Source organism: Sebastes fasciatus, chromosome 4 (assembly GCF_043250625.1).
Source record: "Sebastes fasciatus isolate fSebFas1 chromosome 4, fSebFas1.pri, whole genome shotgun sequence".
NCBI classification, from domain to species: Eukaryota; Metazoa; Chordata; class Actinopteri; order Perciformes; family Sebastidae; genus Sebastes; species Sebastes fasciatus.
This window is the reverse complement of record NC_133798.1, coordinates 33,747,676-33,771,369: the sequence shown is the minus strand read 5'-3', so window position 1 is coordinate 33,771,369 and position 23,694 is coordinate 33,747,676. Positions and strand designations below refer to the sequence as shown.

The following is a 23,694-nucleotide window of genomic DNA, read 5'->3' as shown; positions in this document are numbered from 1 at the left end:
GAACTATTGGATATTTTGTTTATACCATTTGTTTTGTCTCGTGATGAAGGAAAACCAGTGATGAAAGGCTCTGAGTATAAAAGTTAATGAAGTGAAGTATTGAACATAAACACAACATTTAGCGGGTAAAATGCCACTATTTGTGGATATTTTTAAATGGAGAAGTTTCAGCTCAATTCCTCGAAATTATGAAAAATAGACCCTGTGATTTTCTGTTATCAGGCTCAGTATCCCTCATTTTGACACACGGCTTGTCAAAACAAGTCGAGTTGGAAACTTGGCTTGTTAAGCGTCAGTGATCAATTTCTCCCACTTCCCTCGAGTCAAGAGTCCTCCTCGGTTTGTCATAGAAAATCTGATTTCAATCAGCACGATGTTATCGCCTCTCTCGCTCCATTCCAGGCTTCATTTCTTTCCCCCCGCTCGCACTTCTCCCTCTCCGTCTTTTGGCACAAGTTATTTTAAAAAAGTAATATGCTTCCTCATCATTTCTGGGGCTATTTCAAGAGACATTCACACCACCCCAAAATTGCTTGGGACAATTCTGCATATTGTGTTGAGCTGTGAAAGCATTTTTACACAGATAGTCCAGCACCACTTGAGCCACCAAAGAATGAAAATTGTGGTCATACGAAAAATAATTTTGGCTGCTGTCTTTCATTTTTCCCTGCGGCAGTTTCTAATCAACTCAGATGGAGTCCATCAAACTTTGAACAGTGGTGGGTCAACCGTGGATCGGGTTTGGTTTTCTTTGGGGAGTTTTTTTTTTCTCTCTGGGAGCTGGAAAAGTAAATTGTTAAAATGTGATGGTGAGGTGTTGCCGCCCTGTCATTTCAGAGGTCTGCACACATATGGATATTGTTGAAATGCACACACTAATCTCATAATATTGAGATATTTGAGTCTTTCCAAAACCAGAACTTAAAAAAAGGAAATAACTGTTGAGAGATTTGTCACTTTCCAAAGTCTTTCCAAAGTGTTGAGGCACTACATAATGACACATTTCAACATTTCAACAAAGTCGGCGGGAGCAGACACTTACCAGTGAGAATTTGCAGACTTGAACGTAGAGCTGCGTAACTTCTGCCTCTGTAACAGTGACCTCATGTCCCGAGCTGTGCTTGTAACTCTCCAGATAGGCCGTCAGCCAGTCCATCTGCAGCTCCCGGCTCGGGTAGAGGCTGTAGTTCACATCATTCACACCTCCGACACAAAACACATATGCACACGTCAGTGGAACTACTGTCGGTGTTACAATTCAACACAAAGCCTAAACTAACTGATAGTTTTGAAGCTTTGCCAGGGAGCTACATCAGCTCCACTCTCCAGCTAACACTTGTCAGTTCCACATAAATCGTTTCAGTTATTTGTCCCCATCTGTGCACTTAAGGTGCAACAAAGAAGCACGGGAACTGGACGACAGCAGCTTCAGCTCAACACCGATTTTAAAATCTTAGTGAGGTCGATGTGGTGCAAATGAATAGTCCAAAATTTTGTGGACGCAATTGTCATTGTGCCAGTTCTGATAGAAAGGAAAAAGGACTCCAGCTAATGACTGTTTTCATTTTACTTTGTCAAGCATTTTTGCAATGAATCTGTTGGATTAAAAATGGCAATAAATAGTAAAAAATGTCAAATACAAACATACTGTCAGCTGTGTAATGTGACTAAGTACATTCTTTTATTATTATTGTGCTTATTGTACTTTTTTATTACACATATTTTCTTATTAATCTAGTTTTTATTTCACATTGTTTTACTGTTATTATAGCTTTTAATTGTATTTTATTATATTTCATTCATTTCTCACATGCATTGGTCTCACATTGTCAAATTGTTAAATTGTTTTAGTCTTTTCTCTTATTTTCACGGTCCACACTTGTTCTGCCTGATTTTCGGCTTGTCGGTCATCTGTGAAGCACTTTGAACAGCACTAACCTGTATGAAATAGTGTTATACAAATAAAGTTTGATTGATTGATTGATTGATTGATTGATTACTACTTGAGGATCTTTTATTTTATTTGAGTATTTCCTTTTTATGCCACTTTACTACTCTACTACATTTCAGAAGAAAATATTGTACTTTTTACTCCACTACATTTACTTGACAGATATAGTTACTTTAAAATCAAGAGTTTACATAGGAATCATATGATAACCTTAGAGAATATGATGTATTATTACAGATAAAATTACTCCACAGTATATAAAATAGTTAAGATGAGCTCCATGTCAAACTGCAGCAGTTTAATGCTACTTATATATAAGCAATAACAATCTATCAATAAAATAGTACTCACACTAACACTCACAGGGGCCATTGTTCTGCATTAAGTACTTTTAATTTTCATACATTTAGTAGATTTTGCAGATAATATTTACATAATTTTACTAATTATGATTTTTAACACAGGACTTTCCCTTGTAACAGAGTATTCTTAGTTTGGTGCTACTACTTTTACTTAAGTAAAGGCCCTGAATACCTCCTCCACCACTGCATACTCTAAATTAAATTGCACACAGTACCAGAAAGTAAGAAGCGTGGAAATTGGATGACATGTAAAACGTTTTCAGATGAAAACTGATTTGAAAGTCTTAGAGGGATCTTTGCGGTGCAAATGAAGGAAAAGTAGTTTTGCAGTTTTAATAATTGACTATATTTTAGCTGTATTGTCTCTTTATTAACAGGAAATGAAAAAGGGATTCATACGCTGTCTTTTAAAGAGCCCCAACATATGAACAATTGACATTTGGGTCATTCCAGCCACAATTTGGCATCATGATAATTTAAAGAGTTGGACTGAGTTTGCACGGTTGGCGAGTGTTGACATGAAAACTGACGCGGCGATATGCTTCTTCGCAAACTATATCTTAAAAGTGATGAATTGATGATTGTTCCACAAATGTTCGAATGAACCCCGTCAAGCTTTGCTGTGACACAGCTGGTACATCAAAGCCACTTTTATCGGCACGCAGAATACACACTGAATACTGCAATTTGTCTTGGCAGCATCAGAAGAAGAACAGTTTCATGGTACATAATATGGCAGAAAGATAAAGTGATATCATAGTCAAAGAGACAGCGCAAACTGGACAATGATTCTGCATACCACTTACTGTATACACAACTTCTGCTTCACTCAATATTCCACATTAAGGCTATCTCATATGTTCTGGACATGACACAGATTTGGAGGCAAATTGAACTTCTTTTCATCGCAACACAGACCTACCGGCAAATTCATTGAAGTGATTGCCAATATCGAAGGCCTGGTAGTTGTAATCGGCGTACTCGTAGTCAATGAATTTCACCATTCCTGATGGAGGAGGAGAGGGAAAGGAAAAGAAGCAGCGGTTACCAGGACAACATGACAAACCCGTCTTAGGTAAGGTTGTATAACTGACGACTCTCCCTCCTTTTATTCAAAGTACAGAACCTTGTGGGAGTCAAAGGAACAAGGAGTCTCTTTTGACTCAGAGTCACCCTGGGTATCCTTGTAAAATATGTGAGAGAAATAAAATCACAAGAAGAGGATACTACAAAATAAGGTAAGGACATTTCATAAAGTGGGAACACATTTTTCAGTGGTGCAAAGGTTTGCTTCTATGTAAAGTAAAGGGGAAGAGCTGCATTATTTCAACTGATGAAAAGAAATCATCTATTTTTACATTAGCTTCAGTGACAAGACGCTCAATCGTAGAGCTACAATTAAAGAGTTTAGCACAAGTCAGGCATATATTCTTAGTTTTCAATTGCTTTTATTGCTACTGATTGATGATCTGCCACTCTATCTTATTTCAGTATTATATGAACCGTGTTTTCTGCTGTCGGCGATGTGCACGGCTGCTCCTCACCCTCTTTGTGGTTGTAGATAATGTTTTTTGTCAGAAGGTCGTTGTGGCAGAGGACAGTCGGCGAGTCAATCTGCGAAAGGTGTCTCTTCAACGACTCCATTTCAGCTGACAAAATCTCAAAGCTGGGCACCTCTCGTAGAGCCATGGGACTGTAAGAGGCAAAACCAATGAAATTACTTCTTTTTTTTTTGCAATGGGTAAGGCGAGATTGTCTGTGAGGAATGTTTCATGAAAGAGGGGTGTCTTTGATTGGGCACAGTGACGGTGGCCCAGTTCAACATTCATGATTACCAACTCTGCCAGTGTGTGATGCTTTATACCAAAGAGCTTCAGCTTTTAGTTGAATCACTGAAGCTGAAAAATACACCACCAGTGAGTTTCATCTCACACAATATTTTACGATTTACAACTTTACAGAAATCCATTAAAGGGGTTAAATAAAAGGCAGGTTAAAGGGGAGATATCATGAAAAAAAACCAATCTGTGAAATAAGACAACCCAGGCAGTTTTTTTTGTGGGCTGCCTATTTCAGAAAACATGTGATTCAACAAGTCATTCAGATTTGACTCCCCTTCCTATGTCACATGCAGGCTCATTAGAATATATCGCCCACAGCTTGAGAACTACCTTTGCAAAGGTGCACCATATTTTTCTCAAAAGCCAAACAGAGCAGACTGGGCTTTTCCAGGAGGGGGTCTTAAAGAGACAGGCGCTAAAACGGAGCGTTTCAGACGGAGGGTGAATACAGGTATATTCAGACAGACACTATGAGAAAAATAATGTTTTTTTTTTACATTAAAGCATGTAAACATGTTCCAGTAGAAACCCAAAACACAAGTATGAACCTGAAAATGAGCATGATATGTCCCCTTTAACAAGGTTTCCACATTTGATGGAAGAATATCTATGTTTGTGTGAACATCCTCTGATTACTTACAGAACGTATCTAGTTTGTAACTGCAGCCCTGATGGTTTATTGTACTGTGAAGTGTTGGCTTTCACACATTATTGGCAGTGGTGGAAGAAGTTTTCCAATCTTTGCCTTGCATAAAAGTAGCACTACAACAGTGTAAAAATGCTCCATTACAAGTGCAAATACTGTATTCAAAGTTTTGCTTAGTAAAAATACAGAAGTATTATCAGCAGAATGTATTTAAAGTGTCAAAAGTAAAAATAAGTATCCCTTGTTACATTAATATTATATGATTGGAATATTATTACTGATGCATTAAGTAACATTTAGTTGTTGTGGTTGGTCGAGCTGGAGCTCATTTTAACTGTTTGGTAGTTTAGCCTGTAACAATATGTCAAATAATAAGACATAAGATGATTGTGTGTTTTGTTTTGACAGTAAAACGTACAATATTTTTGCTCTGAAATGTAGTAAAGTACAACTGAAAATAGAAGCCCTTGAAGAAGTAGAGTGCAAGTTCCTCGAAATTGTACTTAAGTACAGTACTCAGTAAATACACATGTTACATTCCACCACTGAGCATGGATAGTCTTTAGCACTATGGGACATCCTTTTTAATAACAAGCTGACGAGACGGAGAACAAAAGACATTCTTAACAAGTAAAGTAACTAGAAAGACATTTGTAAGATTTTGTGAGCATGCCTCATGTGACTAAAGTGAATGTTTTTTTTCTAACTTCTTCTTCAATTGTTATTGTAAAGGCTCAATTTAACCCAGAATTTCCCCTTACACATGGTGACTCACCTGCCTTTAAGAATTGTTCACCCTAAAAGAATTTGAATTGTCTGGATCTCAGCAGTGTGTTGGTGTCCCGTTGTCTACTGTACCGAGCATGGAAAAACACAGACTGCTTGCAAAAACTATGTTAGTTACATGAGTCTTAAAATATGCACCCGATCTGACTGTTATCAGGCTATTGAATAGGTGTTATTGATAAACATCTGTCTCAAGTTTGTAGGCTAGTAGGGGCCTACTAAACTAATAGTAGGTTCACAAGGCTGTTATCACCCACATATTTCAGTGAGCCAATGTTTACCATGGATGTGGGTCATTAAGGCTGTACTGTGTTGTAAAAGTGATAGCAAAAAAGAAACACTCTAATACGTTGTAAAACTGAATGAACCGTTACGTTTTCAACACAAACAAATCAACTTCTACTTTAGGTTTAGGTAACAAAACTACAACTACTTTAGGTTTAGGTAACAAAACTTCAACTACTTTAGGTTTAGGTAACAAAACTTCAACTACTTTAGGTTTAGGTAACAAAAACTACAACTACTTTAGGTTTAGGCAACAAAACTACAACTACTTTAGGTTTAGGCAACAAAACTACAACTACTTTAGGTTTAGGTAACAAAACTTCAACTACTTTAGGTTTAGGTAACAAAACTACAACTACTTTAGGTTTAGGCAACAAAACTACAACTATAGGTTTAGGTAACAGAACTACAACTACAGGTTTAGGCAACAAAAACAGTTGGTTAAATTTAGAGAAAAACATAAAATAACATCACTGCATGTTCTTGTCTTCTTTTAAAACTTCTTTTGCTGATCTATCATGTGAATAGATGATAACAACTAATATTGGGTGCAACAGGGCCCTACTGACCCACATCTATAGGGCCTATAATAATGATAATGATTATAATGCATTTAATTTATATACCACTTTAAAATACAGTGAAATCTCAAGGTTCTACACACAATGGGTAAAACAATCCCAATGCAATGTTAAGACAATTTATACAAGAAACATGCGATTAAAAGTGTCGAAATAGGATGAATCAAATTATAGACAAAATATTTCAAGTTAAAAGTGGAGAATAGAGGAACGGGTCAGTTTTAAGATTAGATAGCCACTGATTTAATAGCCTGACAACAGTTTAATCGGCTGAAATATTGTCATTCCTCTTGGGTTGATAGAGTTTTTTGACACATTATATAAACAAAGTGTGTGTGAGGGAAACAAATCGGAACTAAACTTGCATAAATGAAGGGAAAACAAGACTTTTATGGCGCAGTTGTCGGAGGGAGCAAGAAAGTTAGTCAAACCGACTTTGTTCAACACTTTTCTTCCGGGAACAACATGTTTGTAAACTGAAGCAGTTCGGCGTGCCTCATTGAGAGGTTACATGCCTTGTTTTCACTCCGTTGATGGCTCGATCTATCAAAGAAGCCACTAATGTCCTTGGACGTCAGTGCAAAATGCACCTGGAAGAAATGCTGCGCAAGCATCCGTCTCCTAATTAATTTTTTTCGTGTTTCCTTTTCAGTCCTCGGGCCACGATAAGAGGGTAATTTAAACAGTGTAATTTAAACACTACCTATTTATTCGAGGGGGGAACAAACAGATGCTCTGGTATTATACACACTTGTGGACGTAATTTAGTGAGGCCTGTTAGGAACGCACAATAAAAGCAGAGGAGCAGAGCCTTGTTTATAGTCATGACACAGAGGCTTCTGCTGCCTTATACAAGTCCTCCTACACATCCTCAACAACACAAGTCATTTTTGTGTATTAGCCTTCATTCAGCCCTCCTTCATGCTGTGGACAGAGAGATCAAGGATGGATTGAGTGAATAAAAACACGTTGAGACCTATTGTACCTGAAAGAAAGTGTATGAAAACATATAGATTCTTTTTTTAAAAAGAAGCTGCCTGAGTTTGGATCTTTTTTATATTTGATTTATTGTCAACTGAGTGAAAATACTGTAAATCTTAAATCCAAATAACATTTTCTATAAGACCTAGAATATAGCTGTTTGATTCACATCCACTCGCCTGTGAAATCTTTCTGTTATTTAAAGTCGACCCCCGTCTGACATGCATAATTTATCTATCTCCTCTCTAATATGAATTAAAACACACACAGTTGGATGGTGAATCACACTGATTCCTTTTCAACTCATCCATTGCTTTAACTTAACAAACTGACTTTACCATACAAAACCAGCGATTACTCGGAGTCAAAAGCTAAATGAAAGACTTCCATTGACTTTAAATGGAAACCTGTCGTCTTGCCATCAGATCTTTTCCTCTCTCTTTTCTGTCCTTTTCATGCGAAACAGTTCGTCAAGTACGTTCGCCTCCTGCTCCTTGTCAAGTCTCTGTAAGGTAATTAGTGGAATTTCCTCCTCTGGCGCTTCATTATCAATGTGCCTTATTTACATATGATTTCAAACACCAGCCGAGCACTGATTTTTTTCTTTTCTTTTTTTTCCATTTGCAGTTTTATGCGAATGGTGGGAGTGCAAAACGGGAGACGTAGCGGGGGGCCTTTGGGAGAGGAAGAGGTTGCACTCTTGCTTTCCATTGCTTTTCTCTCCCATCTCTGACTTCTACTGTGCACTCCCTCTCCGAACCTTGCAGCTGCTGCAGTCTCTTTCGCTCTCTCTCTCTCTCTCTTCTTCTCTCTATCTGTCTCTCTCTTTGCACAGCGGGTGGCTTGAGAGCTGAAGACCTCCTCTGCAGGTGCAGCCTCTTCCTGCTCTCTCTCCTCTGCTTTTCTTTTACCATTTCCTCTGAAGATCACATTCATACCAGCACTCGTACATTCTCAAGTACAAAAGTTTCTCTGATGCCTGTTTAAAATCACTTTTTTTATTTTTTATTCTTGCTCTTCTCTGTCTCTGCTTTTATGTGTGTGTGTGTGTCATGTCACAGTTATCACATTCAAGAGACTGAATATGCAAACAGACACACACACGCACCACAGACATGAGTTTTAACCATAAATTAACCTCTTGAATCTCAAATCTCATAAACTATGCTGTAGAAATCCTTCCATTTCACTTTATCGTCCTTATAACATATCCTAATTATTGATATTTTCCTGATCATTTTTTAGTTCTTCTGTGCGTCTGTATAGTGTTTGAGCAGCAGTGTACTGTGTCAAGCCCCTCAGTCACACAAATGTCTCACAATATAGCACCATCTATTGGGCCTCGAAATGTGGTGCAGCCTGCTGCTGTAGATGAATGTTACAGGGAGCAATATCCTGGTTCATCCATACACTCACTCACAGAATCACTTTTGGTACTTGTTGTAAATCATCCATTGTACAAATAAGGAGTTTTATAGCAAAATGTGATACTCATAAACTGTTCTGTTCTATTTAAAACTGAACAAAGAGTTAAATGCAAGATTCAACAATGGTTTATAAAATACAACTCCTCATTATCTCTTGAGACGTTAATAGTCCTTTACTGGAACATTTTCAAGACTTTTAAGACCCTGTATAAATTAACGATGTATTACTAGAGTATTACAGGTCCTGTGATTCATACGGGTATTCTTTTATTCCGTGTGGTGACTGTCAGATCAAACCTTTGCAGCTTTGATAGTGCAGACTATGCCGTGTCTGGTTTTGAAATCAGATTTCTAAAGTGCAGTGTAAGTACATCATTATGCTGCAGAGATTGCTATTTTAAAAGTTGTACAATAGTTTGTTCATTTTAAATGTTCACTTAACTCTTGGTGATGAGATTAAAAAATGTCAAATTCAAATTCAATAACTAGACTAAATCTATATTTCTTTATGTTTGCTTGAGGTGGTCATATTTTCTAAAAGCAAAAACCTTAGTTATTTTAAATAGATACTGTCTATGATTTAACAAAAACAAAACAAAAAAAACTACACTTTGAGTTCTACATGATTTCCTCCTGGACCACAGCAGAAAATAACAAAAAGAATCAGTCGATTTCTTACGGGCTCTGTAATGGCAGTGCTCTAAAATTAATAGATTTATTATGAAATAGTAGACGAACCAGAAATGGTTTGGACTTAGAGTGAGAAAAGTTTTCTGGGTCTTGTCTTCCTGATGAAAAAGAAGTTGAGTCACGCTGGCTGTCTCTTAGATTTTCATGGAACCGTCTTTCTGAATCCAGGAAGCTAAAACTCCTCATCATAACAGTCTCCTCCACAGTCCTCTTCTTTAATGGATGACTCACTCTGGAACCAAACGGCTTGTGCTAAAAAACTCAAATAAGAAACTCAATGTTGTTTAAAAGCGACTCAGAGACGCCGAGCCTTCCAGCTTCAGTTTGCGTGGACTCCCGACCCCTCCGCCGCACACATAAACAAAGTTGAACGTTTGACCGATAAGGGAGAGCTCTGCAGGAAGCTCGTGGCCGAGCGTCTGTTTCTTTGTAGTGTCTGGAAGGCCCCTCTCACCTCTCACCCCGTGACCCCTGTCAGAGATAATGCAATGTCACTGCCACGGAGGCCCCTCCCCCCGCCTCGTCCCTCTGACCAATGACAGCTCACGGAGACGTCCTCTATCCGCATAGTGAGCGAGGTGGATGTGTTATTTGAGCACTGACTGTTCAGCTATTTAAAAGACAATATACTGTATGGGTGGAGAGGAGCACTGAGGGCAGGTTTGAGAAATGTACATTTGGCATGTGAGAAAATGATAAGGCATCAGTGGAAGTGCTGCTGCCTAAAAGATAAAGATGTGGAAAATGTTGCTGGTTTCTATCAAAGGGATGACTGCAAAAATCTATGACTGAGGTATTTTACCACTGAGGTAGCCTGCCAGGGCCAGCTCAATAGGTATTTGTTTAAAACTGATGTAACTGACGGCTCTCTTCTCTCACTCGTATTACTAGATTCGTTTAAACCCGTCCTGCACCTGGTAGGACACCTACACCCCCCTTAGTTACTGTTGCTCACCTGCAGTTTCCAGTGTTAATGGTGGCAGATAATGACTCGTAGTAATTTCTGCAACAATGCGTTCTTGATTTCAGACAGAGGTAGACAAAAGAACACTTCTCATTTATTGTTGGCGACCATTGATTTTGCCGACAGAAATGACAGCTGTTGTAGGCAGATTTCTATCAACAGTAAATAGTCTACAGCTCGTTTTAATACAAGAATCTTCAAAAAGGATCTTAAATATGCCCCTGATGGCTACATACATTATATCGTGAGTTTAAAAGCCATTACACACCGGGGGGCGTGACGAATAAACAACACGAAAATGTGAATTCATCGCCTGCAAATATTATATCTCTAGGGCTTTTACTGTGAAAGGTAAGAATGAAAGGAGTGGATCTGGTCTGAGTAATAATGTTCGCCGTTCGGACTACAGAGCCTTCATATTGTTGTTTAATAATCCTTATAAATAGAGGCGCAACTCATCCCGTTCCACACAACATGATTGGTTGATGCCTTTATTCTCGGTGCAAAAGCTCAGAAAAATCCAACTGTATGATCGCTGCGGCAGCGATTAGCTAGCCAGTCGGACACAGCTTCCATTCACATGATGGGAATCAAATAAGGTGCTCTGTTGGTATTTGTATCACTTTAAGGGTACTGGTATTGGTGCTGGCATCGTCATTTTTAAGATACCAAGCCCAATTGGACAATAACGGTCAACAGTCAATTAGCTGGGCTGTTCTTGGTTTTTGATTTTGATTTTCGAACTAGTAAAAACATTGGAAACATTTCCAAATTTGAAGTTCATCTTCATCTTCATCTGTCTGTTGTGATTGTGGGGCAAAGTAAACCCCTGAACCTAAAGACAAACCCTTAACATACATGTGGTCCGACACCTCAGAGAGATTTCCACTGCCCATCAAAATCTTCTTGTCAATAAATCTAACGGTGCTAAATAGCTCGGATAATTAGCTTGGCCCATGCTCCATTTCATATCTATGCACACTAAAACAGTTGTTAAGGTTTAAGGTGACGGGTCGTATCATCAACTAAACATCCCTTGGCCAAGCAACCACCAATTTGCTGATTGAGCCCAACAAGTCACCAACAACAAATTCATTCTACGGACTTAATTTTATAGAGAAAAAACGAGCTTACAAGATGAAGTGTGGCTGAGCAAAGCTACTGCTGAGGTGCTCTTGACTTGAGCATATGTGTTGAAATGACTATTGTATGATATCTAAAATACATTGAGATGATTTTGTCAAGAGTTGTACCTCTTTGTGCAGCGCTGCTCGGCTGGGCTGCTGCTGATACTGCTCTGCATCAGTGTGAGAAAGTGGGACATTTTTGTCCAGAGAAGAGGTTCAACAGGCCGACCACATTCTGGCTGGATGGAGTGGATTCTCCCCATCTCCGCTGCGATCAATCTGCGGAGTGAAAACATTTTCTCAGATGAGCCTGGCTGACGCTGTTATTGCACAAACAACCATTATCAGAGTAGAAACATAACTCCCTTTCCATTTAGCGCTTCTTATCTTGTTCTTCTTTTCAATAAATGGGCCTTGTTGCATTCGTGACCTTTTAACTACTTGAGTGCTCGTTCTCGAGGCATCTTAGCGGTGACAGAAAGTTTTCTTGGTATTCCCCATTGAGGGTATCAGGCAGAGCAAGGCTGATTGATGTGTATCGTGGCCCTGGCCGTTCAGCCTTGGCTGGCTGTGTTGTGTCCTACTGTCCTGTGGTGAGAATAATGATGCTGGCCTGTTATCATGAGAATGATGAATGAAACCGGGGGCATGACTAAACAACATCGCTCAACATGAAACACAACTTAAATTATTTAAAAACACCTGCATCAGCACAATTGAAATGCTCGACATATATACACACACACATGACCCCCATCAAACAACTGGCTGTTTTCTTAGAAAACAAATGGTCAAGGTTTCCCATTACTCTCAATAAACCTGTTGAATTTATACACTTTCCCCACTGAATGGACGTGGAATTAATAGCTATCGACATTAAGTAGCTTTTTCATTGTATGGCCAGCCTTCACACTAAATGCAGCCGTGGTAACTGATATTTTAAACTGCCATATTATGTTTTAACTCAAATAAATAGCCAATGTTATGCTATATCATTACAGTAATTATGACTTTTATACTTTTTTTATATATTGATGTAATAATAACTCATTCATGATTTTGCAAATGGTTGTTTCCTACAACAGAAATTAATACGCATTTGAATGAAGGAAATTTTTACAACAAGACATTTCAAAATAAATACATATTTTAAATAGTATAAAGTGTCAATGAATGTTCAAATTTGTCCTTTTTTTTTTTTTATTTATCGTGTAGTTGTAATTTACCTTTTCCATAGCAGCTGATTAGACTGTTGTCCGACTATTAAATAGGCGTTAATGTGAATTTATCATTTAAAAAAATTTGGCGGGTCCAAAATTAATGTTTTGTTTTATCTCTGTCGAAGATATCTGACCATCAGTTGCTATAAGCACCATAGATGTGGGCCAATAAGGGCCTACTACAACCAGTATTAGGTTTTATCATCTATTCACATGGTTAATCACTGAAAGAAAGTATAAAAGAACACGACAGCGACCTTTAGCGACCGTAGTAGTCATGGCAGGAGCAGAAGCGGAAGTCGGGTGCTGTAGTATAGAGAGCATGAAAAGGTCGGTGGCGATGGATGAGACACAAAACACAGGGTTTTCACCCATGAGGCTGGTGTTTGCACCCCTTGTGAAACCAACAACTTGTACTTGTGTTTATGTTCACAAGCCTTAAGGTCCATTTTCACTTAACGTAGTTGTTTTAAGCCAAAAACATACATGTTTGATCATATGTCAAATGTGGTAAATGTGAATTAGGACATTCCCCAAAAACCACACACATGCTCTCAGCACACCGTCTCTGATCAAATCAACTGTACAAAAGAAATGACTGAAAATGTGAAAGCTGTTCTGGCAGAGACCTGTAGATGGAGGGTTGCCGGAGCAGCTCGTCGTCCAGCACCGTTCCTCTAACAAACTCGTAGCAGATGCCGTTCTGGAAGCTGCAGTAGATCTGAGGACCACACCCGTGGGCGTGGAAGACCTGGAACATCTCCACCTCGCGGTCCCTGTTCACAAAGAGCTCCGTCATTCTGCCGTAGAGTCGCACCAGGACACAACCGGGCTCCTGGAGAGACGCCACGTGGCAGCCAATCAGCTGGTTGGTGATGCCTTCTGTGAATTTCTGGACGGACGGGAAGTCAAAAGGGAAATGAACACAGAAAAATATAATATCAGCTTATCAACATTATAACATAAATCAACACTGACTTTCTACAATATTATAAATTGTGTAACTTTACAGATAACAATGGTAGCATGTTAACATATATTTCACTATTAGGCCTTATTCCAAAATGAGCATTTTCCTATGAAGACATGTAGTTTCCTGTTTTATTTTGTTAAATCTCTCCTCTTGTTTCAGATCACATCACTTCCTGCCTTTGTGTGTTTTCCCGTCAGTTTTGATTGAACTGCCCCGCCCTGATTAGATTCACCTGTTCCTCGTTAGCCCTGCAGTGGCCTCACCTCCTGCTCACCTGTTCTAACTCCGGCAATCAGTCTGACTGACCTGGAACTGATCAGTCTTTTACATGGCAAATATAATATGAAAAGTGACTGGTAACTATGACTGGAAAATACATTTAGTTGAATAAAATGTACAATTTTCCTCTGAAATGAGATGGAGTCAAAGTATAAAGTAGCATAACATTAAAATAAGTAAGTAAATGCATCCCCTCACTGATAAATATAGCCCACTATATTTATTGATTAGTGTGAGGTGAAAGTAATGTTAATGTTAATTAATTGCATTAATGTACAATATTAACCAAGGTGGGTCCTGCATGTTGTGGCCCTGTCTTGTAGAGGGACTGTGTGTCAAAAAACAACCAAATATAATTGAATGTAGAATTAAACTGGCAGAAAGACAGATACAGGTTTACATCCAACAGTATAGGTAAAAGGACTGAGCTGTAGAGAGCTGCAGTCTCAACTTGTTGACGTTAGAAATCACACTTCCAGCACAGCCTGTACTTCTCTGTATGTGTACACAACAATACCACAGTGACCACTGTTTGCCTAGAAAGGCCCTATGGGACATTTGTTGTCATTCAGTGGTTTCTCAAAGTCTCTCATTCTCTGCCAGTCTCCACGGCATTTTCTGAGCCTCAGACGGGGCCCTGCACACAACAGGTTTTCATCTAGATGGAAAGTGAACAAACATGGCCACCTTGACATCCTATCAAGTATTTATATAGTGGACAGAGGGCCACTTGGTTACACTTTCCTCTAGCTTTTACATTGTTATCAAAGTCCCTTTGTGTCTGATTTGCATGTTATCTTTACATGAAAGTTAGTCAAGTTTTGTGATTTATGTGTTTTATTTGATATAATTAATTCCAGCTCAGTCGCACAGCTGTTCGTGAAATAGTCCCAAATGTAAAGTATTGATTTGTGTACGTAGACACGAATTTAAATTTTTTTTTCGTGAGGGTCAGTACGAAATCAATTCATATGTAATCCACGTAATTGTGAACCAGGAAATATAAGAGATATATATATGAGGAGGTCGGGCTGGATTGGTGGGTCAAAACCACAGAACTTGCGCTCAGGAGACCGGTGTTCATATCCTGTGTGAAACCAAAAGTCAAAGTTGATTTATTTGTCACGTAACTTCCGTATTTAAGTTCAAACCGCGATCTTTTCCTAGAGCTAACTTAGTAGTTTTTGTCACGTGACTTCTGTAGGCTACTTAAGTTTCGTTTTCTGGTGTTATTTAAACCCAAACTGTGATCTTTTCCTAAACCTATGTAGTTGTGTTGCCTAAACCTAACCAAGTCAATAATTTCCTAAACCTAGATAAGTAGTTTTATTTATTTTTTTCACATGTTTTCTGGACATTCGTAGGAGAACGCAAAAAACATGTTGTTGAAAGTCATGCTGAGCGTCACGAAAAAAAAGGGAAATTCGTGTTTGATGTACACAAATCAAATAGAATAAATTTCGTGACTATTTCACGAACTGCCGTGAGACTGTGTTGTTCATTCATTGTCATTTGAAAACGAAAACTCACTATTTGTCATTTCTGTACACAGAAATGTAGATTACAGCATGTGTACTCAAACGGCTTTTATACAAGTGCTAAAACAAGCCATTCAAATACTCAGGGTTGCCTCTAAATCTGTTGTTCTTTTTTTGTCACTTTTAAATTCATTTTAATTATTTATTTTATGTGAAGCTTTGACATTGTCTCTTTCAATTTTTTTTTTGTACTCTTTTTTATTTCAATTTCTTTTGTAGTTAAAGTGCATGCAAAGTACCCAAACTGCCTTGAGTTTGATCTACTGTTTAATTTGTCAAGAAAGATTACAAAGGGTGTACTGGAAGGAATAAAAACAAGAGTAGTAAAATAGACACAAAGATGAAAGACAAGATATAACAGAAAGTAGTTTGAAAGAAAAACTGTCACATACAACACAGTTAAAAGCACAGGTGTAACATGTATGTCCTACCCCTGTATAGTCTGTATATTCCAACAGATGAACACAATGTATCATTAAAGGGACTGTTGGGGTCTGAGGCTGAAGGGAAACATCGACTCCTTTGTGTACACTAGTGGACCTGGTGTAGATTGAGAGGTCACCCACCCAGTGTGCTGTCACCTAACAAACATAAACCCTATTTCTCTGAAAGATTGGACCTTGTGTTTGCACATGGGACCAGAGTGGGATTATCCTGTTCTGAACAGATGCTCTGACAACACTATACGCATCTGTTCTCAGGGTTAATAAAATAAAATCGTCTACTTTTGTTGTCCGGTTACCTTGGCTTTTCTGCTGGTTTTGTACACTTGTCTTTCTATATAGTGCCATTTCTGCAGAAGATGAGACATTTCAGTTTTGTGTTACTTTTTATCACCGTGTGTGCTTTTTATTCATATATTTCATAAAGTTTTTTTTATTTAAAAATATTAAAAAAATAAAACATGTAGGTTGTCAGCAGGTTGTACACTTACACTTAATGCTAAAGTAGGCACGATTGGAGCAAATATGATTAAAAATAAGTTATTTTTATAAAACGGTCGATATAGTGTAACAGTAGTACATGAAACAGGTAACCTGTAAAATATCAGGTGCCTATGTGTCTTCTGGTGTCCTTTGGTGCTCCTAACGGCATCTGCAAGATTTCACAGACCGGAGGAAAACAAGCAGTAAGAGCTGATCTGTCAATCACTCGCGAACTCCGACCAATCGGTCAAACTAGGTAGCGCTGATCAAATATGAATCAATATTATGTTACGTTAATGCCTATTTCTCTCCTCAAATGTTTTCAGAATCATCTTGTAGTGCACGGTTTAGCTGTGAAATGAGAAAGTTTGTGACCCGGCAGCCATTGTGAAATCTGTTGAAGGATCGCCAAGTTCCGGTCACATGACCGGAGCACAGCCAATAGGAACGCTCTCTCAATGAAATGACCTGTGATTGGTCAAAGTCTCCCGTAGATTTTTTAAAGCCTGAAAACAGAGCCATGATGATTTGCAGAAGTCTAGTTTTCTCTCAGAACACTTGAATTACAATATGCTGAAAGGTTATTATGGAATTTTTGCCCAATGATGCCAAAAATATACTGACTACTGCTGCTTTAAGCTGAAACTGAAAATCAAACATCACAATTATTGTGGTCTGAAAATAACAATTTGAGCACAGCCAATCACAGAGGAGGAATCTGCTGACTAGGTGCATCAATGAAGCCTGGTCAGTGCAAACTGGTTGACTCAGCCTGTAACTGAAAACACCTGCGGTGAGTTAGTACACGAACACTTGCAGGTGTGGGTTTATACTAAAGCAGACACTTTTTATAATCTTGTATGTTTTGTTAACTCACTCTACACATTTAATCAGCCTTTCTACAGCTCATTGTACGGATCAACTGACCGGCCACTTCAAACAAGACAACAACTGCATCCTTAACAATGTTGACTAAAACAGAAAGGCAGCATTAAGGCTCCTTTATGCACTTAAAGTAACAGGAAAAATATAGGGCTGTGGGTGTCTAGACAATATAGACAATACAGTCTGTCTGATCTGCAGCGAAGTTCAGTTTTATATCGCAGCAATCTCAGTCAAGACTGCAGTTTGTAACATGCTCCTCCAATAATAATAAAACAAGTTCCCCAACAGTTTATGAAGGATCTTTGATAGCAGCCATGAGGGGAAATTGCGCTGTGGAACGATTCAAATTGCAGTACCACAAAGGGTGAAACAGCATGAATTCAGTTTTATATCCCCTGTGAACACAAGAACCTCATCAAAAGTCTACACTTTTACAAATTGGATGTTTTATGTAAAAGAGTGTAGAAAGTTTGTCTCTCCACATAGTTTTTCTTCTCTTTCATCCATGCAGCTTTTTGCCCGAAGATAACTAAGCAAACACACTAAATCTATTTACAAGTGTCACAGTGACATCCATGATGTAGTGACAATGTCAATGACAGGTCTAATGTGGCATTCAATATCAACATCTAAGGGCACTTTTACGAGCCACGGTCCGTTTTGTCTAGTCTGAATCAGAGTGAAATTTATACTTTTTCAGTTTTCTATTTAGTTTGGTTCGGTCTGACAGTGCACAAATTAAAGCTGACCAAATAAAAAAATCTATTTGCTGAGGGGTTGTGTACGAAGCAGCGAATTGATCTTCTTCATCGTGTTGCCACTTCTATGCAGGGAATCGCGGACTTTAAGATATTGTTGTCAGAGTTGTTTCACTTTGACTAGGCACTGATCTACTGTGCGCACGAATCCCCTCTCCAGTTTATCTCGAATGACTTTATAAACGTCACTATTTTTGTGGACTTTATTTATCATATTCTGTATATTCCTAGAAGTCAATCAAACATCAGACTTCTGCAGAAGTCCAGGTCATTCCTCTCCCATTTATGTAACCCTGTTGTTTACCTGTGTCCACCCACGAGCACGTTGTAATCCCAACTGGTCACATACTGACCCCTCGGTGTCACTTTCGGTCACAGTAAACACGTGCTTAATGTTTCGGAATTAAACAAAAACACTTACTTAGGTTTAGGCAACAAACCCACTTGTTTAGTTGTTTAGGAAAAAACAACATGGTTTAGCTTAAAATTATTATGTTTGTACCTTAAAAATGTGACTTAATGTTGTGAACACGGGACACGAATGAACAGCTGATTGTAACGTGACGCACGGGAACCAAACAGCGGTCTCCTGGATGAAAGCCTTGATGGACCCATTCACCTCTCCTCCCACCCGCCCGATGTGTGTCTTTAGTGTGTCTATTTGCATGCCACTCAAACATTTGCAATTAGGTTCAGGCAAGTTTAGTTAAGGAAAAACGTCACGTTTGGGCTTAAAATAAGTATTGAAATAAGTAAAATACATACAGAAACAATGTAACGCAACTACGGAAACCATGTCACAAAAGTCACTAAAAAACACGTGACAAACGTCACTAACATAACTTACAACACAAAACACCGGTCAACAATGGTCTCGAACATGTCTCTACTGGAGGTCATCCCATCATAAGTGGTCTTTCTCACTTTTTATGCTACATCACTAACTCTTAACATAGCATGTATACGCGGATGCGTTTACATTGTAGTCAATACAGGATACATGGCGTACAAATGACATGCGGAAATCAACAAAGGCGTACTTATTGCGCGCTAAACGTCTTGCGTATTATCGTGGCATTCATACCCCTTTTTGTGCGAACGGACTGAATGCTCAATCAGTATAATACAAGGTGAACAAGTCACAGGAATAGACAAAATAAATGTTTATCTGAACAACCAAGCTTCAGACAACCAACCTACCCAACAAGCAAGATACAATCTTGAACACATAATACTGTATATTGAGATAAAATGCTCATTATTGAATCACTGAGACACAAACATTCACTTGCCTTCATCTGAACGTCCTGTGACTTCCAAAGAGGACGGAGTCTGCTGAGGAGATCCAGGATTCCTCTACGAGGTTCATACTCATCAATAAGGAGGTCCACATGGAGAAGCTGGTGGTTCCCAGCACCAGAACACCTACTGTCCATTTTCAAAAAAGCAGATGTAAAATCCTAAAAGATGTTTCCCTCAAAAAGTTAGAGGTCTAGAACTTGTTCAAAAACTTTTGGACCAGAGTCCTACTCTTTTGGAAGACCATCAAAACGACCTCCAAACAAGGGCCATGTGAGCTTAATCTTGAAACAAGACAAAAAAATAAACAAAACAAACTTGAATGAGGTAGAAAAGTCTTAATGATGGTGATGCAATCCACAACAGAGCTCTAACGTCTTCTTCTGTCACAACGACTCGAGAGCCATCGGCGGTATTTGCCGGTCACTGAAATTGTCCACTTGTGTGTCCAGTGACTCAGCAGTCCAGCTTGTTAATCAGGGGCCAATGTTCCTATGGGCATCTTCATCCCCACTCCTGCACAGTTTATACATTAACCACTGGTGCTTGGAACTCTGCAGCAGGCACATGTCGTGTTAAACAGAATTCAATGAGAAAAGTCATTGGGATAAACAGATGTTGATTTTGAAACGCTGTGATGTTAAGTTTGTGCTTCAGCAAACCTCTTTTACTTTTATGCACTTACTCATTAAACCATGCTGCATCCGAGTCTTTCAGAGGCACAGCTATTAGAAATATGCCTGCAAATAGAACTTAATATAATAATATAATAAAAACTAAAATTTACTGAAAGATGTAAATAAGTCACTGAAAAAAAAAAAATCCCTTTCACTGTACTTGAAAATGTTACTTAAAGCTACTACGAGGAACTTTATTTTGCGGTGATTTTGGCGGTCTCTGTGGACGAAAGCAGTAGTTTTTCATAGCACCAGAGTCCCTTTTGAAAACTTTACTGCAGCAGGTCTGACAGTCTGCCCCGCATGTCCTGGTTCTGGTTCTCCCATACCTCCCTGCCCTCCAGCCAACACCTTCTCATCCCAGCTCGTCACATATCGCCGCTTTGTCACACCCCTTAGCGTCACTATAATTTCGGCATCAAAACCACTACGGTTACCCTTGGAGTCATTTGAGGTTTAGGCAACAAAACCACTATAGTTAGGTTTAGGAAAGAACTACATGGTTGGGCTTAAAACTGCTATGTTTGTGCAGTGAAAATGAAACTGAACAATGTGAACACGGGACACGAACAGAGGTGGTCTCCTGGATGAAAGCGTGGATGTTTGTTGGACCCATCCACCTCCCCTTCCGCCCACGCGGTGTGTCTCTTTTTGCTCTTTAAACTACGTCACCACACTCCCCGCGCACTTTTTCTAGAGTGTTTAGTGTTTCATACTGGCACTAAGGGGTGCCTTGCGCAACGGTACCGAACGCCGATGGCTGTGACAAAGCCTCGGTATTTGACACCCTGGGAATGAGAACGGGCTGCTTTGGCAAACCCAGCAATATGGCCTCGTCCTCCAGCAGCTTAGTCTTGTCAGGCAGAGCAGCGAGGCGAAGCTCTGCTCCTAGCCGTGGAAGGAGACGCTTCTGCCGTGCGCAGAGGTCTCCACCTGCCGCCGGAGCTCCGACTGCAGGTCGAAGGCCGCAGCGAAGCCGGATCTCGGTCTGTCCGCGGTGGGCTGGTTGCTGCCGGAGTCTGAGCTGAAGGAGTTTCTGGTGAACCTGCACCGATGACAAGCATTAAGAATAACTCAATCTTCTCGCTGATGGTCTTGTTTACTTATGTAGGTCACAGAGAGGCATCAGTATTACATGAGACTGTAACCAGTTAAAAGTTCCTCACAGTAACTTTAAATAAATAAAAAACATTATTCAAGTGTCCAGGCAACACAAGAATAAAGGCCTGGAATTAATTAACTTTTCATTATGGGATGTCTGTAATCCATTCAAATCAGAAGTCAGTCTGCGCCGTCAGCCACAAAGACGCGACACTTGTGTCCAAATTGAGCTCGGCATATTTTCTCTCCAAATAAACGGAGCTCTCTTTGCAGTCAATTTCAGCACAGCTCTCTCTGATAATAATAATTTTCAGATGCATTACATTTGGCCGCACCAGCACCCACTTTAAACGGGTGGAGTCTATTGTCTGCCCTGAGTCACTGTGTAATCTAGAGGAGCCATTTAAATATCATAGAATTAGTTCATTCAAACATGACCTTCCATACAAGCTCAATGCCATGGAACATTTCAACATGATCACTCTGTAAACACAAAAACGAGTTTCATAAACATTGGAGCAGCATGTTTTCAGTCTGTTAAATTATTTAGATGTTGGGCCAATGTTTACCATTTTGCATCATTACAGTAATTGCCTAGAAGTCACGAATGTGGTGATCATCTTGAACCGAATACTTTGCAAGCTTTTAGACGAAAATGAAATTCACTTGCCATCAAAGAGCGTCTCATCATCAAAGATGTTGTGTATTGAAAGAGAGATGAGTGTCTCGATTAAAAATGTAAGGGTCAGGCGGTAGAATGGAGTAGTGGAGTCGGTGTTTGTGTTACTGCGTGCAGCTCCTGAAGTACAGATGAACAAGAGGGGCTGCTTAAAAAAAAAGAGATGACACACACAATAACCCAGGCATGCACACAAATACTGTAATGACACTTTTCAGACAGATTCACTTACTGTATGTCTGGCTCCTCTTTCTTTCTTGTTCCTTGTGATTGTTAAAACGTAGAATAATAACATTAACATTTGGGCATTTGAGCCTTGAAAATTAATCATTTATGAAAGGATCAACAAAGCACCAGTTGTTGTTGAAGACAGTATGAAAGAGCACCAAAACTGAGTTAATGTTGCTGGAAGTTGGACTTCTTGACATTAGTCTTTTTCAAGTCCTTTAAGCAATGGAATCATGAGCTCTGTCTAGTCGGCAAAACGCGGAAACAAAATGAGTCGATGGAGAATAGTGGAGGAGAGGATCTCGGAAGATTTCATTGTTGACAGATATTTTGTTGCTGATAAAGGATCTTCACTTTTCCTTCTTATGGAAACTGCTACAAAGCACTTTCCAAGATTTCTGGATAAAGAATCGATTTCATGGAGACATTTGACTCGAAACCATAAATGTGGACCTCATGGTGTCACTAGAAACCCGGTCTCAATACGGGTTGAGAATGTGTCGACTATAGAGGAAAAGTCAATATGATTCATCCTCTGAGAACAATGGCATATTGTCCAACCCTGTCTCCTACAATCTGCATCCTCTTTGTTTCTTGTTTGTTATTATATTTTTAATTAATTTGTATGTCTTTATATATTTACTATTTATTTTCTTTCTTTTATGGAGTTCAATTCAACACTTGTGGGATCAGCTTGGGCATGCTGTACGTGTTAGAGTGACCAACACAACCACGCTGGCTGACCTGCAACGAATCCTGGTTGAGGAATGGAACGCCATCTCACAGCAACATGTGACCAGGTTGGTGACCAGCATGAGGAGGAGGTGCCAGGCTGTTGTGGCTGCGTATGGATCTTCCACTGCTACTGAGGCTCCTGACAGTGTATTACAGTTTTTCTCAATTGTTTACACACAAATACTGGTACTTGACACACAATGACCACAACATGTAACTCATGCACCAACCCCCTGAACCAATTCTGCTAAACTACAAGCACAATTCCTGCTTTACACTCAAATTGCAGTTCTAAAACACACTTTTTTCAAAACACTACACACAATTCTCTGCATTTGGCACAATTTTCATGAAGAAAATCTCGTTTTCACAAGGAACACACTGTCATTCAAAATTCTAAAGACAATTGCCCTACTATGCACACTGACTCATCACATGGGCAAACACCTGTCACACAGTGTTACAATTAGCAAACAGTTGATGCTTTTCATGGCTGGATTCGACATGCTAAGCGATATTTCCCCCACTGCTTGGCCAGGGAAAACATTGCTTGTGATGTGGATGAGGTGCTGTGGCCAGACCGAAACAGAAGAGAGGATGCAGCATAGTTTTTTTTCTCGTTTTTTTTTACTGTAACTGTATACAGTAAATTATTCTGTTGTTTTGTATGTAGACCACTGTATGTGCAACTTTGTGTTGGTTGGGATGTACACTGTGTACATTGTTTTTGTGGGGAAAATAAAATATATTTGTTA

General features: G+C 39.2%; 1 protein-coding gene across 3 annotated transcripts in view; it reads right to left on the bottom strand.

The window, feature by feature from the left end:
• LOC141766706 (ethanolamine kinase 1) overlaps positions 1-22,239 on the bottom strand; it is a 36,656-nt gene extending 14,417 nt beyond the window's left edge. For all 3 annotated transcript variants that reach the window (XM_074633771.1, XM_074633773.1, XM_074633774.1), the window contains exons 1-8: positions 22,209-22,239; positions 21,968-22,096; positions 19,513-21,241; positions 13,491-13,753; positions 11,768-11,920; positions 3,858-4,006; positions 3,236-3,319; positions 1,043-1,203 (exon numbers count right to left, since the gene is read on the bottom strand). In XM_074633771.1, coding sequence (XP_074489872.1) covers positions 1,043-1,203; positions 3,236-3,319; positions 3,858-4,006; positions 11,768-11,920; positions 13,491-13,753; positions 19,513-19,656 — 954 coding nt within the window. In that variant the 5' untranslated portion in view covers positions 19,657-21,241; positions 21,968-22,096; positions 22,209-22,239. The remainder of the gene's footprint in view (positions 1-1,042; positions 1,204-3,235; positions 3,320-3,857; positions 4,007-11,767; positions 11,921-13,490; positions 13,754-19,512; positions 21,242-21,967; positions 22,097-22,208) is intronic.
• Between the last annotated feature and the right edge of the window lie 1,455 nt (positions 22,240-23,694).